The sequence below is a fragment of the Mobula hypostoma genome, chromosome 12 (assembly GCF_963921235.1).
Source record: "Mobula hypostoma chromosome 12, sMobHyp1.1, whole genome shotgun sequence".
NCBI classification, from domain to species: domain Eukaryota; kingdom Metazoa; phylum Chordata; class Chondrichthyes; order Myliobatiformes; family Myliobatidae; genus Mobula; species Mobula hypostoma.
The window spans coordinates 63,406,062-63,419,975 of NC_086108.1; the positions used below are offsets into that span (position 1 = coordinate 63,406,062).

General features: G+C 41.4%; 1 protein-coding gene across 6 annotated transcripts in view; it reads left to right on the top strand.

The window, feature by feature from the left end:
• LOC134354867 (cytochrome P450 2J4-like) overlaps positions 1 to 13,914 on the top strand; it is a 105,267-nt gene that overhangs the window by 28,283 nt on the left and 63,070 nt on the right. For all 6 annotated transcript variants that reach the window (XR_010019910.1, XM_063064279.1, XM_063064282.1 and 3 more), the window contains exons 5-7: positions 2,629 to 2,805; positions 5,364 to 5,499; positions 13,287 to 13,471. Coding sequence is in view for 5 of the 6 variants with exons in the window: in XM_063064279.1 (XP_062920349.1) it covers positions 2,629 to 2,805; positions 5,364 to 5,499; positions 13,287 to 13,471 (498 nt within the window). In the remaining variant the exon portion in view is untranslated. The remainder of the gene's footprint in view (positions 1 to 2,628; positions 2,806 to 5,363; positions 5,500 to 13,286; positions 13,472 to 13,914) is intronic.

The window sequence follows — 13,914 nt, forward strand, 5'->3', positions numbered from 1 at the left end:
CCTGTAGTTCAAGTGTAACCCGTCTCTCTTGTACAGGTCCCACCTGCCCCAGAAGAGGTCCCAATGATCCTGAAATCTGAAACCCTGCCACCTACACCAGTTCCTCAGCCAATTGTTCATCCTCCAGAGCATCCTATTCTTACCCTTACTGGAATGTAGCACAGATAGCAATCCTGAGATTACCACCCTCGAGGTCCTGCTTTTCAACTTCCTACCAAGCTCTCTATACTCACGTGGAAGTGAGATGTTTTTACAGGGAATGCCTGATTTCACACTGTTTGCAAGAGCATGTAACATTGAATGGTAGGTTTTGAAATACCTGCAAATCTGGTGGACACACCAGTATTCGTTTATTAAATTATTAGACCAATTGGCATAGGTTCTGGTTTGCTTATAATTTTTCTTCTGTCACTTGTGAGTGAACACTGGATATTTGGTGATAATAATGGTAAATACTGCATGAGATTTAGTAACTCCATGAATATTCGTTTTATCAGAATAAACATATTCTATTTAAACTATGCTATTTAAGTTTATTGATGAAATATTTTTAAATTGTGCTTGCTCTTCTTGACATGTTCAGAACGTCAGATACACCAGCAAAGAAAGTAAAACATTCAAACGATGAGAGAGGCAGCAGAGATTTTCAAGAGTGGTAGAGTGAAGGATTTGGCATGATTAAAAATGGTGATAAAGCACATAAATATGCCACGACTCATCCTTTTCCTTTAAAAAGTTCATAATTATTGTTAGTAATTTAGTAATCAATGATTATCTCTGCTGAAAATTACCTTGGTTTGCAAGAGAACTTTTTAGATTAGATTAGTGCCAACACAGTCTCTGAAAGGGTTGCCACCCCTAAAGATTTATACAGGACAACATTGTGTTCAGTGTGTCTTGTTGATGACAATCAGGGTGTCTTCATGAGCTAATCCCATTTGTCTGTATTTGACTCATATTTCTTGAAGTCTTTCCTATCCACATACCTGTCCAAATGTCTTTTAACCATTGTAATTATACCTGCATACATCACATCATTGGCTGCTCATTCTATATCACCCCTACTTTGCCTCTCAAACCTTTAAAACAGTCGACATTTTGGGCCAAGACCCTTCCTCAGGACTGGAGAAAAAAGATGAGGTTAGAGCAAGAAGGTGAGGCGGTGGGTGGGGGGAGTGGAGTGGGTATATGGAAGAAGAGGAAGAAATACAAGGTAGTAGGTGATAGGTGAAACCAGGACAGGAGGAGGGGAACTCTTTCACCAATCAACAATCAATTTGCCAGCTCTTTATTTCACCCCTCCCCTTCTCCTGGTAAACATAAAATACAAATAGATACATGTTTACTAATGTTCTTAAGTGGTATTTGCCAGGTCCAGGTGGAGGTCAAAATAGATCTATTAATTGCTAAGTAATTTGAATGGATCAGGCAAAAAAATAGTGACAAATGATGCAAAACATACGTTCATTTCACACCTGAAGTAAATAGAACAGAAGATTTTCTAAATTATAAAAGCCTTACATGAATGGAAGTGCAGACAGATGCACAGAGATGATCAGAATCTTATGTATAGATAAAGAAAGGAATCCAGCAGACGACTGAAATGATGGATTTTACTTATGAATAATTAGTCACAAGTATGTGTAAGTAATGGATGTCCAGACCCTATACCCCTCCACTGTCCATCAGGAGGACTTCAAATAATACAATGTTCATTTCAAAGCATCCTACTTCAGCAGGGAGATATTGACCGTGAAGTAAAGAATGTAGTGCAGATTTATAATGACAATAGCTGAATTCCAAAGTTTAAAACATAAAGAGGGATTAGGCTCAGTGGCCAGTTTATCAGATACAGGATTAGAACCCAGTGTTGTCTTCTGCTGCTGTAGCCTATCAACTTCAAGATTCAACATGGTTATTTGAGTTACTGCTGCCTTCCTGTCAGCTTGAAACAGTTGGACATTCTCCTCTGACCTCTTTGATTAACAAGTTGTTTTTACCTACAGAATTGCCAGTCACTGAGTGATTTTTGTTTTGATTTTTGCACCATTCTCTGTAAATTCTAGAGACTGTTGTGTGTTAAAATCCCAGGCAATCAGCAGTTTCTGAGATACTCAAACCACCCTGTTTGGCATCAACAATCATTCCACGGTCAAAGTCACTTAGATCATATTTCTTCCGCATTCTGATGTTTGGTCTGAACAACAACTGAATCTCTCGATCATGTACGCATGCTTTTGTGAATTGAGTTGCTGCCACATGATTGGCTGATTAAATATTTGTATTAATGAGCAGGTGTATAGCTGCATCTAATAGTGTGGCCGCCTAGTCTATGTTGTATTTATCAAAGTTTTCACATAATAAAGAAATTGTCAGGGGCATGGGAGAAACAATTTCTGCTGTTCGGGGAGCTTTTTGGTTGGAAGAATAATTTAAAAGTTTGATCTTGAAAAAATGAAGTTAGGAAACACTTCAAAGTGAAAAGTGTAGTGAAAGTGTAAAACTCTCTTGTGATGCTGGGTCAGGTAAGCTCTGCTCACTTTGAATGAAATAAGATTTGTTTGCTGCTTAAATCAGTCAAGGCTATAAGGTTGTCCTAATCTTTTCATTTAATGTTCCTTTCTACAGCTATATAATTCATTTCCAAAGTTAGTGAGACATCTGCCAGGCCCACATAATGATCTATTTGCTTCATGGAAAAGTTTAGAGGACCTTTTCCAAAAGAACATCAAGCAGCACCGGGAGAGATGGAACCCAACAGAACAAAGGGATTTCATTGACTGCTTCCTTTTACAAATGCAAAAGGTGAAGTTTTATGTAAACTTAAATTTTGAGATAGGAGGAATAGAAAGGGTGAATATTGTTTAAAGAGGGTGAGTAAAGGACACTATTACAGAGGAATTCTGGGTGTTCTCAGGTAGGACACGCAGGTTGTCAGTGAGTAGTTAAGAAGGTATTTATAATTCCTCTTTTTGTGGCAAAGGTGCTGAAGTACAGAAATTAAGAAGTCTTGCTAGAACTTTACGGGATGTTGGTAAAATCATGTTTGACATACCCTTTATTATGTACGGATATGCTTACATCAACATAGTTTTAAGAAGTTGAACTGGGTGCATCTCTGGGTGGAAATAAATCTTTTATGTGGAAAGGTTGAAGTACTGATGAGACTTCAGGAGAATAAATATGGGGCATCATTTCTGAATAAGTGTCACCTATTTAAGATTGAGGTGAGGTGGATTTTCTGCTCTGTGAATCAGGAATATTTAGAATATTCACAGCCAAGACAGGATAATATTAGGTTGATAAGGCAGTTGAGGATCATGTGGAATTGGCAGAGCTGGACTATTAGATCAGCCTAGTTTGTAGCCAGTGTCTGGAGGGTTCATAGGACCGACTCCTATTGCTCTGTTCTCATGCCCCTATTTCCGACTTTCTTGATTCTGTTATAAAATTTTTGCTGGCCTTTATCAGGACTCTTACCCTAACCAGGACTATCGCATTGTTTCAGAAATGCAAAAATTAAAAAAAAATACAGATGCTAGAAAGCTGAAGGAAAATCACAGAAGGCGGGAACCTCTCAGCAAGTCAGGCGGTATTTGTAGAAAGAGAAACTGTTAACATTTCAGCCAAAGATCAATCATCAGGGTTATGTGGTATTTTGGATTGCGGGGTGTAGATATGCCTCTATCATAGGAGGTGTGAGGTGCCCCTTCCCTCTGCTCGCCTGTAGGTCACCTTTGGGCATGGTGAAGCATCTGCTTAGCTCCACAATCAGTGTCACGTGAGGCCATGGGACCAAGTGGTGGATGGTCGTATGAGCAGCTGGTGCGTATATCAAGTCTCAGTTATAGGATTACTGACGCCGGGCAAATAATCTCTGAAGAGTATTGGTAATGGCTGGGGTCACGTTTCTTGTAAAGATGCTGTCCAGAAGGCAATGGCAAACCACTTCTGCAGAATATGCCAAGAAGAATAATGGTCACAGACTATGATCGCCCATGTCATGCGACATGACACATAATAATGATGATGACAAGGAATTAGCAGTAATGACATGACCAATTCTGATAAAGGTCATAGAACTGAGAATTTTATAGTGTTTCTCTTTTGACAACTTCTGTGTACTTCCAACATTTTTGGATTTGTTTTAGAAGCATGTCTTGCAGTGGTGTCTGGCAAAGCTATTTCCCGTGGTAGGGGATTCTAGGACAAGAGGGCATGACTTCAGGATTGAAGGACGTCCTTTTAGAACTGAGATGTGGAGAAATTACTTTAGTCAGAGGGTGCTAAGTCTGTGGAATTTGTTGCCATGAGCGGCTGTGGAGGCCAAGTCATTGAGTGTATTTAGGGCAGAGATAGATAGGTTCTTGATTAGGCTGAGCATCAAAGGGTATTGGGAGAAGGCAGGGGAGTGGGAATGACTGGAGGAATTGGATCAGCCCATGATTGGTGGAGCAGACTCAATGGGCTGAATGGCCTACTTCTACTCCTATATCTTGTGGTCTTATGGTCTAAGCAAAGGGAAAGTTATCACCTTCTGGTTGTCCTTACATATTTTGATTTCCTATTGTCCTTTAAAACAAACTTACAAGGCTTTCTTTCACAATAAAGCTCCCAGTGTGAATCTTTGTTCAAAGGTGCTATAGATTGAGGTTGTGGAATGGGTAGCAGTAAGATAAAAGTACTAATACATCAGATTTTGGAAGCACAAATCCTCAAAGCACTCTGAGAATCTTAAGGTAGCTTATTTTTCTAATATTAATCGCACAATGCCCCTAACTTCCTGAAAACCTAATTTTTGAGTTAGTTGTGAAATATTCGCATTACCTTGCATCAAAATGCAGGGAATTTCTGTTTGTTAATAAATCTATTTACAACTAACAAATACTTTGGTTTAATTCCACTATTCTTCAGATTTACTATGCTTTCTGGTAAAACAAGCTTAGAATGAGTAATAGTTAATCTACCTATTTACTCCAAGACACCAATTCTAGAACCATATTGACCCAGCAAACTTCCTATTACCAGAGCAGGCATCGGTTAAGCTAGTGGCAAACTGATCCAAACACCTTATTAGTCTGCAAGCAGGCACTGGATTCCACTCAAATCAAAAGAATGAGTGGAGCTGTGACTTTGCACCCTTGTTGATCATTGAGAGAACAGACACACAGGGTGGGTTTGCCATCTTTGCTCAAACAACCAACAGTTTATTATAGCCAGCTGTAATCACCCACTCTCATTAACTCCTGGTACAACAGGCTCAGTGGGTGAGGTTGCGCCATGTAACCAGGAAAGCTAAAGCTGAAACTCATTACATATCACTTAAATCTGTTGTCACTTTAATATATTTCTTGCTGTTTAAGGCTGCTCCTAACTCTAGTTTTGATGACCAAAATCTGCTGTATACATCATTGGATCTTTTCTTTGCTGGATCTGAGACGACAGCTACCACATTACTTTGGGCACTGCTGTACATGGCAGGGTATCCAGACATTCAAGGTGAGTAACTCAGGAGAAATTTAGGAAGTTCTCGATTTCTGCCTATGATTTCTGAATTTCTGTGATTATACTTAATGAAGCTATGGTCTTCCCAGTGCAACCTCGTCTACATTGGTGAAACCCGACGTGGATTTGGGGGAACCACTTGACCGAGCACCTTCGCTCCACCGGCAACAGGGAGGATTTCCCATTGTCCATCCATTTTAATTCCACTCCTCATTCCCATTCCAACACACTAGTCCAGGGCCTCCTTTCCTGCCATGATGAGGCCACTCTGAGGTTGGAGTAGTAACACCATTTGGATAGCCACCAACCCTTCGGAATAAACATTGATTTCTCCCCCCTCCTCCTCTTCCATTCCCAATCCTAGCTCCCCTCTTACTCCTCTTCTTCTCACCTGCCCATCACCTCCCCCTGGTGCCCGTCCTCCTTCCACTTCTCCCATGGGATCTGTTCTCGTATCGGATTCCTCCTTCTTCAACCCTTCAGCCATTCTGTCTCTCACGTCCAGGCTTCTCATTTGATCTGTCCTCCCTCTCCACCTACCTTCCCCTCAGCTGGATTTACCTATCATCTGCCCCACCAAAATTATACCTGCATACCCTTGTCCCACCAACATTATATCTGCAGACCTCTGCCTACTGAAATCATATTTGTATACCTCATCTCTGTTTTATCTCTTCCCCCCAACCCAGTTTAATCTCTTCCTACCTACGTCTGTGACACTTCACACACTCTGGATCTTTTCAACGGCTTCAAGTTCCCTGGCTCTGATCATCTTATTTTCACAATGGATGTCTAGATCCTATACACCCCCAACCCTCATCAGGAGGGCCTCAAAGCTCTCTGACAACAGACCTAACTTGTTGCCCTCCTCCATCTGGCAAAAACGGTCCTCTCTCAATAATTTCTCCTTTGGCTCCTCCCACTTCCTTCAAACCAAAGGTATAGCCATGGGCGTTCGTATGGGTCCCAGCTATGACCGCCTGTTTGTCCGCTACATGGAACAGTATGAGGGGTGATTGATAAGTTCGTGGCCTGAGGTAGAAGGAGTCAATTTTAGAAAACCTAGCACATTTATTTTCAACATAGTCCCCTCCTACATTTACACACTTAGTCCAGCAGTTGTGGAGCATACAGATCCCTTTGAAGAAGTTGACATCTTCAACCTCCAGAAAGTGGTCCCGTGCAGTTGGTTCAACTCTCTGAGTGATAATGCAGAAGTTTGAAGTTAATAACTCATCCCCTTCTATCTTAGGCCACAAACGTATCAATCACCCCTGCTGTGGACCAGTATCTGGAGGTCCAAGATGCCGACTTCTATAAAGAATGGATTCGCATGCTCCAGGACCACTGGACTAAGTGTGTAAATGTAGGAGGGGATTATGTTGAAAAGTAAATGTGCTAGGTTTTCTAAAATTGACTCCGTCTACCTTAGGCCACGAACTTATCAATCACCCCTCGTATGTTCCAAACCTACACCAATATCACTGCCCAACTTTTCCTATGCTAGATCAATGACTGCATTGGGGCTGCTTCCTGCACCATGCTGAGCTTGTCAACTTCATCAACTTTGCCTCCAACTTCCACCCTGCCTTCAAATTTACCTGGTTCATTTCTGACATTTTTCTTCCCCTTCTCGATCTCTCTGTCTCTATCTCTGGAAATAGTTTATCTGCTGATGTCTTTTATAAATCCACTGATTCTCACAGCTAACTGAACTACTTTATACTTTATTGTCGCCAAACAGTTGATACTAGAACGTACGATCATCACAGCGATATTTGATTCTGTGCTTCCCGCTCCCTGGGTTACAAATCGATAGTAAATATTGAAAATTTAAATTATAAATCATAAATAGAAAATAGAAGAATGGAAAGTAAGGTAGTGCAAAAAAACCGAGAGGCAGGTTCAGATATTTGGAGGGTACGGCCCAGATCCGGGTCATGATCCATTCAGTAGTCTTATCACAGTTGGAAAGAAGCTGTTCCCAAATCTGGCCATACTATACCTCTTCCCACCATGTCACTTGTAAAAATGCCATCCACTTCTCTCAGTCCAATTACCACTGCATCTGCTCTTAGCTCACGATAAGGTTTTTCATTCCAGGACTAATTAAATGTCCTCCTTCTTCAAAGAAAGGGGCTTTCTTTCCTTCACCATCAATGCTGCTGTCATCCACGTCTCTTCTATTTTGTGCATATCTGCCACACCACCAGGGATAGGGTCCTCACCTACCACCCCACTAGCTTCTCTGCCCAGCACATAATTCTCCGTAACCTCTGCCATCTCCAATGGGATTCCACCACCAAGCACATCTTTGCTCTCCCCCAACTTTCTACTTTCCACAGGGATTGTTCCATACGTGACTCCCTTGTCCATTTGTCCCTCCACACTGATCTCCTTCATAGTACTTATCTTTGCAAGTGGACAAGTGCCACACCTGCCCCTACACTTCCTTCCTCACTACCATTGAGGGTCCCAAGCAGTCCTTCCAGGTGAAGTGATATTTCACCTGTGAGTCTGTTGTGGTCATCTGCTGTATCCGGTGTTCCCAGTGTGGCCGCCTCTACGTCGGTGGGACCCAACATAGATTGGGAGACCGCTTCGCCCAGCACCTGTGCTTCATCTGCCTGAAAAAGCAGGATCTCTCAGTGGCCACCCATTTCAGTTCACCTTCCCATTCCTATTCTGACATGTCAGTCCATGGCCTTCTCTTCTGCCACGATGAGCCCACACTCAGATTGGAGGAGCAACTCCTTTTAGCCAGACGGTGATGAACCTGTGGAATTTTTTTCCCATGGGCAGCTGTGAAAGCCAATTCTTTATGTATATTTAAGGCAGAGGTTGATAGATCCTTGATTAATCAGGGCATGAAGAGATATGGGGAGGAGGCAGGAGATTTGGCTGAGAGGAAAATTAGATCAACCATGATGAAATGGCGGAGCAGACTCGATGGGCCAAATAGCCTAATTCTGCTCCTATATCTTATCGTCTTATGGTCTTATAGTCTGTCTGGGTAGTCTCCAACCTGATGGTGTGAATTTGCAGGAATTGCACCCACCCTCTCCTTCACCATTCCCCACTCCTGTTTCTCTCTCTCACCTTTTCTTCTTACCTGGCAGTCACCTCCCTCTGGTGCTCCTCCCCCTTCCCTTTCTTCCGTGGTCTTCTGTCCTCTCCTATCCGATTACCCCTTCTCCAGCGCTTTACCTCTTACACCAATCAACTTCGCAGCTCTTTACTTTGCCCACTCCCCACTGCCAGTTTCACCTATAACCTACCACCTTGTGCTTCTACCTCGCCCACTTGCTCTGACTTCTCATCTCTTTTTTCCAGTCCTGACGAAGGGTCTCGGCCCAATCATCAACTGTTCACTCTTTTCCGTTGATACTGCCTGGCCTGTGTGTGTTGCTTGGATATCCAGCATCAGCAGATTTTCTTGCGTTTTTGGTTTCCGTATCACCTTCGAGCTTGTACTCCTTCTCCTCACCCCACCGCTTTCCTTTCCAGTTCTGTTGAAGTGTCTCAGCCCCAAAACAGCAGCTCTTTATCCCCCCCCATAAATGCTGCCTGACCTGCTGAGTTCCTTGAGTATTTTGTGTGTGTTACTGTGATCTTGCCTGATTATAAATTGGTGAACAGTGATGATTTGTACCAAGATACCATAGGTACTAACATATTGGTGCTGTGAGATATTGATACTTAGAATGATCTAAGAAACATAATTTGGAAAATTAACACTAAAGAAAAATGTTATGAAGAATGACCCAATGTTTCAATACTTTTGAGAATAATGAGTGGCCAGATCAATTTGATAGCTATTGTAGTTTCCATTTTGATAATCCTAGCCATCTCATTTACACAATGGATATCCAAACTTTCCATATATCCACATGTCCACCTCCCACCAGAACAGACTGCTGACCCTTCACTTCCTGAATGGAGGCAAAACCAGTCCTTATCCTCCATCATTGCCATTCTCCTGTACCTCATCTTTGTTACACATTGAACAACTCCTCACTGTCTCCAAATAAAGGCTGTTGCAATGCAAATCTGTGTAGTTCATGAATATAGTTACCTTTTTTGTGGAATACAAGTTTGTTTTTGCCAGCATCTTCCAACCCATCAGTTTTAACATTCAATGAATCCACTATCTCCTTCATAATGCTTCCACTATCCTTTTTATCTTTCCTTTCAAAATTATAATTGTCTCTCTCCCTTCAGGATACCCCAATTCACTTCTCAATCCTTCCTGCTCACAATGCATTCACTTCCCACAGCACCTTAATATCCTATTCATTTTATCTCCTTGTTTCCAGCCATTCAGATCTTTTACAAGTGAAATTTTCATTTTCTTGCACTGCACTTGCCAGTGTTTTTGTATATATTTTCAATTTAAATGGCTGTGGAGCCTCATTCATTGGGTATATTTAAAGCAGAGGTTGATAGAAACCATAAGACTATAAAATATAGGAGCAGAATTAGGCCATTTGGCCCATCGAGTCTGTTCCGTCATTTCATCATGGCTGATCCAATTTTCCTCTCAGCCTCAATCTCCTGCCTTCTCTCCATATCTCTTCATGCCCTGACCAGTCAGGAATCTATCAACCTCTGCCTTAAATATATATAAAGTGTTGACCACAAGTGCTACAGATTCACCACTTTCTGGCTAAAAGAATTCCTCCTCATCTCCATTCTAAAAGGACGCCCCTCTATCCTGAGCCTATGTCCTCTGGTCCTAGACTCTCCCACCATAGGAAACATACTCTCTACATCCACTCTTCACCATTCGAAGGGTTTCAATGAGGTCACCCCCTCAATCTTCTGAATTCCAGTGAATACAGCCCTAGAGCCATCAAACATTCTTCGTATGACAAGCTATTCAATCCTGGAGTCATTTTCGTGGAGCTCCTTTGAACCCTCTCCAGTTTCAACACATCCTTTCTAAGATAAGGGGCCCAAAACTGCTCACAGAATTCCAAGTGAGGTCTCATCAGTGGTTTTATATTCTAGTACTCTTGAAATGAATGCTAACATCCCATTTGCCTTCCTCACCACAGTCTCAACCTGCAAATTAACCTTTAGGTAATCCTGCACAAGGATTCCCAAATTCCTTTGCACCTCAGTTTTTTATATTTTCTCTCCATTTAGAAAATAGTCAACCCTCTCATTTCTTCTACCAAAGTGCATGACCATACACTTCCCGACACTGTATTCCATCTGCCATTTTTTTGCCCATTCTCCTAATCTGTCTAAGTCCTTCTGTACCTCTCTACTTCACAAAACAACCTACCCTTTCTCTTATCTTCATATCACCTGCAAACTTTGCAACAAAGCCATCAATTCCACCATCTAAATCATTGACATTTACCATAAAAAGAATCGGTCCCAACACAGAACCCTGTGGACCACCACCAGTCACCGTCAGACAACCAGATAAGGCTTCCTTTATTCCCACTCTTTGCCACCTGTCAATCAGCCCCTGCCTTATCCATGCTAGAATATTTCCTGTAATAAGATTCTAGATAAGTAAGGATGTTGAAGGTTGTAGAAGCAAGGCAGGAGAATAGGGTTGAAAGGGAATAATAGATCAGCCATGATGAAATGGTGGAGTAGACTTGAATGGCCTAATTGTGCTCCTGTGTCTTATATTCTTTTAGCCTAAAACACATTACCATTAATAAGGTGCTTATGTAGAACTTAACACAATAGCCATTTATGTAGCTGTTGTTAAGGTTTCACAAATCCTAGCCCACGGAAAACTAAGTAATGGCCTAGAAATTCTGTTCCGTGGGATAAGGATCCATGACTGTGTACTCTGTGGTGAGCTCTGCATGCTTTATCTAAATGTTTTCTGTTGTAAAATTGTCCTGTGCACAAGGCCTTGTGTGCAACTTAACTAGTCTTACAAGCTTAATGCAAGAATATTTGTCTGCTCACTTTCTTTTCAAGATGAGTGAAGCAGGTAGGTATTGGGACAAGGGAGGGAAGAATAGGGAAATGTTCCGGGGAGGAATAGTAAAGTGAAGTTTGTGGTGTCAGACAAGCTAAGCCTATTTTTTAAAGATTAGCTTCATTTGGTATATATATAAACATCAAAACATTCCCTGAAATGTGTCATTTACACCAACAAACATCACAGCACGAGAATGTGGTAGGGGAAGCCTGCAAGTTTTGCCCTGCTTCTGGCAGCTACATATCATGTCCACAACCTACTAATCCTAATCTTTGGAATGTGGGAGGAAACTGAAGCACCTGGAAGAAACCCACATGGTCAGGGGGAAAACATACAAGCAGCAGGAATTGAACCTGGATTGTTGGTTCACCACGCTACGGTAGTGTCCAAAGAGAATTGGTTGTCTTAGATCAGAATGGGCAAGTGTGTGAAGACAGGTGGAGGGGGAGAATTGGAGGAAACGAGAAGAGATGAGATGGTGAGGTTTATGAGATTGTGATTTGTTGGATGTAGGAGTTGGAAGCTTGGAGGTAGTTTTTATCTTAAAGGTACCTACATATAGCTGGTTCCATGGTTTGGTTCCCTGGGCAGGTTTGCTCAATAGGTCCCTCCTGAGCATTGCCAAAGTAGGCTTCACCTTGGCAATCATTCATGAGTTCTAAACTAAATTCATCAAGTGATAAGCTTTCCTATGAAATACTACCACATAGAATACAAATATCTCATCCTACACAACTGTACCTTCAGAATTCAACATACCGTATGAGGTCATTTAAACTGTAAGATTCCTGCATGAAAGGTTTGGTGCGGTAGTAGGGCCACATGGCAAGGTAACAGGGCCACTCAGCCCACCACCCCTGTGCCAAGTAGATGGGTGTCTCAAATGAGGATGGGCATCTTGCTGTCATGCTCACACTCTGCAATTGGAAATGATTACCATAGTTGTCTTTAATTACAGATCAATATTTCCTTTTACATAATGGGAACAACATATTGGGAATCCGAGATAAGAATCACAACATGCTGGAGATTTTCAGCAAGTCAGATAACATTTATGGAAGGGGAAAGTTAATATTTCAGGTTCCCAAGAGCCGAAACGTTGTGTCCCACTCTCACAGCTGGAATATTGTACACTTGTTTGCAGTTCTCGTCACCACACCATAGGACGGAATAGAATTGGAGGGAATGCAGAAGAAATTCACCAAGTTGCCTTGGAGCAGAGAAATCTGAGGTGGACGAAACAGAAACACAAAATCACGAGAAACAGAGATATGGTAGAAGTAAGACATTTTTCCCCATGGCAGAGGTGTTTGAGACCATAGGACAAAGGTTTAAGATGAGGTGTAGGATGTTCAGAGGAAATCTGAGGAAAATTTTCATCAATAGGATCATTACAATTTGCAACACTGCCTGAGAAGGTGACAAGGGCAAATACATTCACAATATCAAAGAAACATTTGAACAATTACTTCAATCACTGAAGCTGGTAGGCCATGGACGAAGCACTGATAAAAGGGATTAATATTGATAGGACCTGATGATCGATATGACCTTGCTGGGCCAAGGCCTTCTTCTTTGCTGTATGGCTCTGAGCACATGACCATCAGATCTCCCTTTTGTAATGTTAACCCTTCTTTCCACTGAGACTGCCTAATGGACTGAGCATTGCCTGTCTGTTAAGATACTCTTATATGTTGTTTTTTTCCCCATATCTACTGGAGCATTGCTTGGGGCACAGTGGCATGTTAAAAGCTTAATTCTTATTGTTTAAAAAGTAGCATTGTGATGGTCATCTGGATCCTTCTGTACCCTTTCTCTTTCTTTGCAGAGAAAGTCCATGATGAGATTGTGAGTGTAATTGGCCAGCAAGATCCTGTGATGGATGATCGAATCAATCTTCCTTACACCAATGCAGTTGTTCATGAAATACAGCGAAAAGGCATCTTAGTCCCATTTACTCTTCACAGGAAAACTACTCGAGATACAACAGTGGGAAAATACTTCATACCAAAGGTAATTGAAACACAGGTTTTCAACATGAAATCGTATTGAACGAACACAGAATATAATATAAATAAGATGAAAGAATCAAGAAAGATGATTATAAGAGCTGGGTGCTGTGAATATTCACAGTTTGAGAGATTTGCTAAAGCTAGGGTGTGTTTTGATATGAATAATTCATTTCTTGAAGCCTTTTGAGGACTTTCCTTCCTTTTTACTATTCTGACAAATACTTGTGTTGTGGATTAAATCTACAAATCTATCAAGATATCACAAGAGCCTCGCAGGTAAGAAATACATTCATAATCAGCCCATCTTAATTTATTTGTTTAAACAAATCTCCACTGTTTCCATTGCTTCTGTCAAAATATTTCTTTAATAATTCTCTTTTTTATTTGGCTCCATGCAAACTTTTGTTATTCACTATGATTAAAAACTGCTTTATGTCTTAGAAC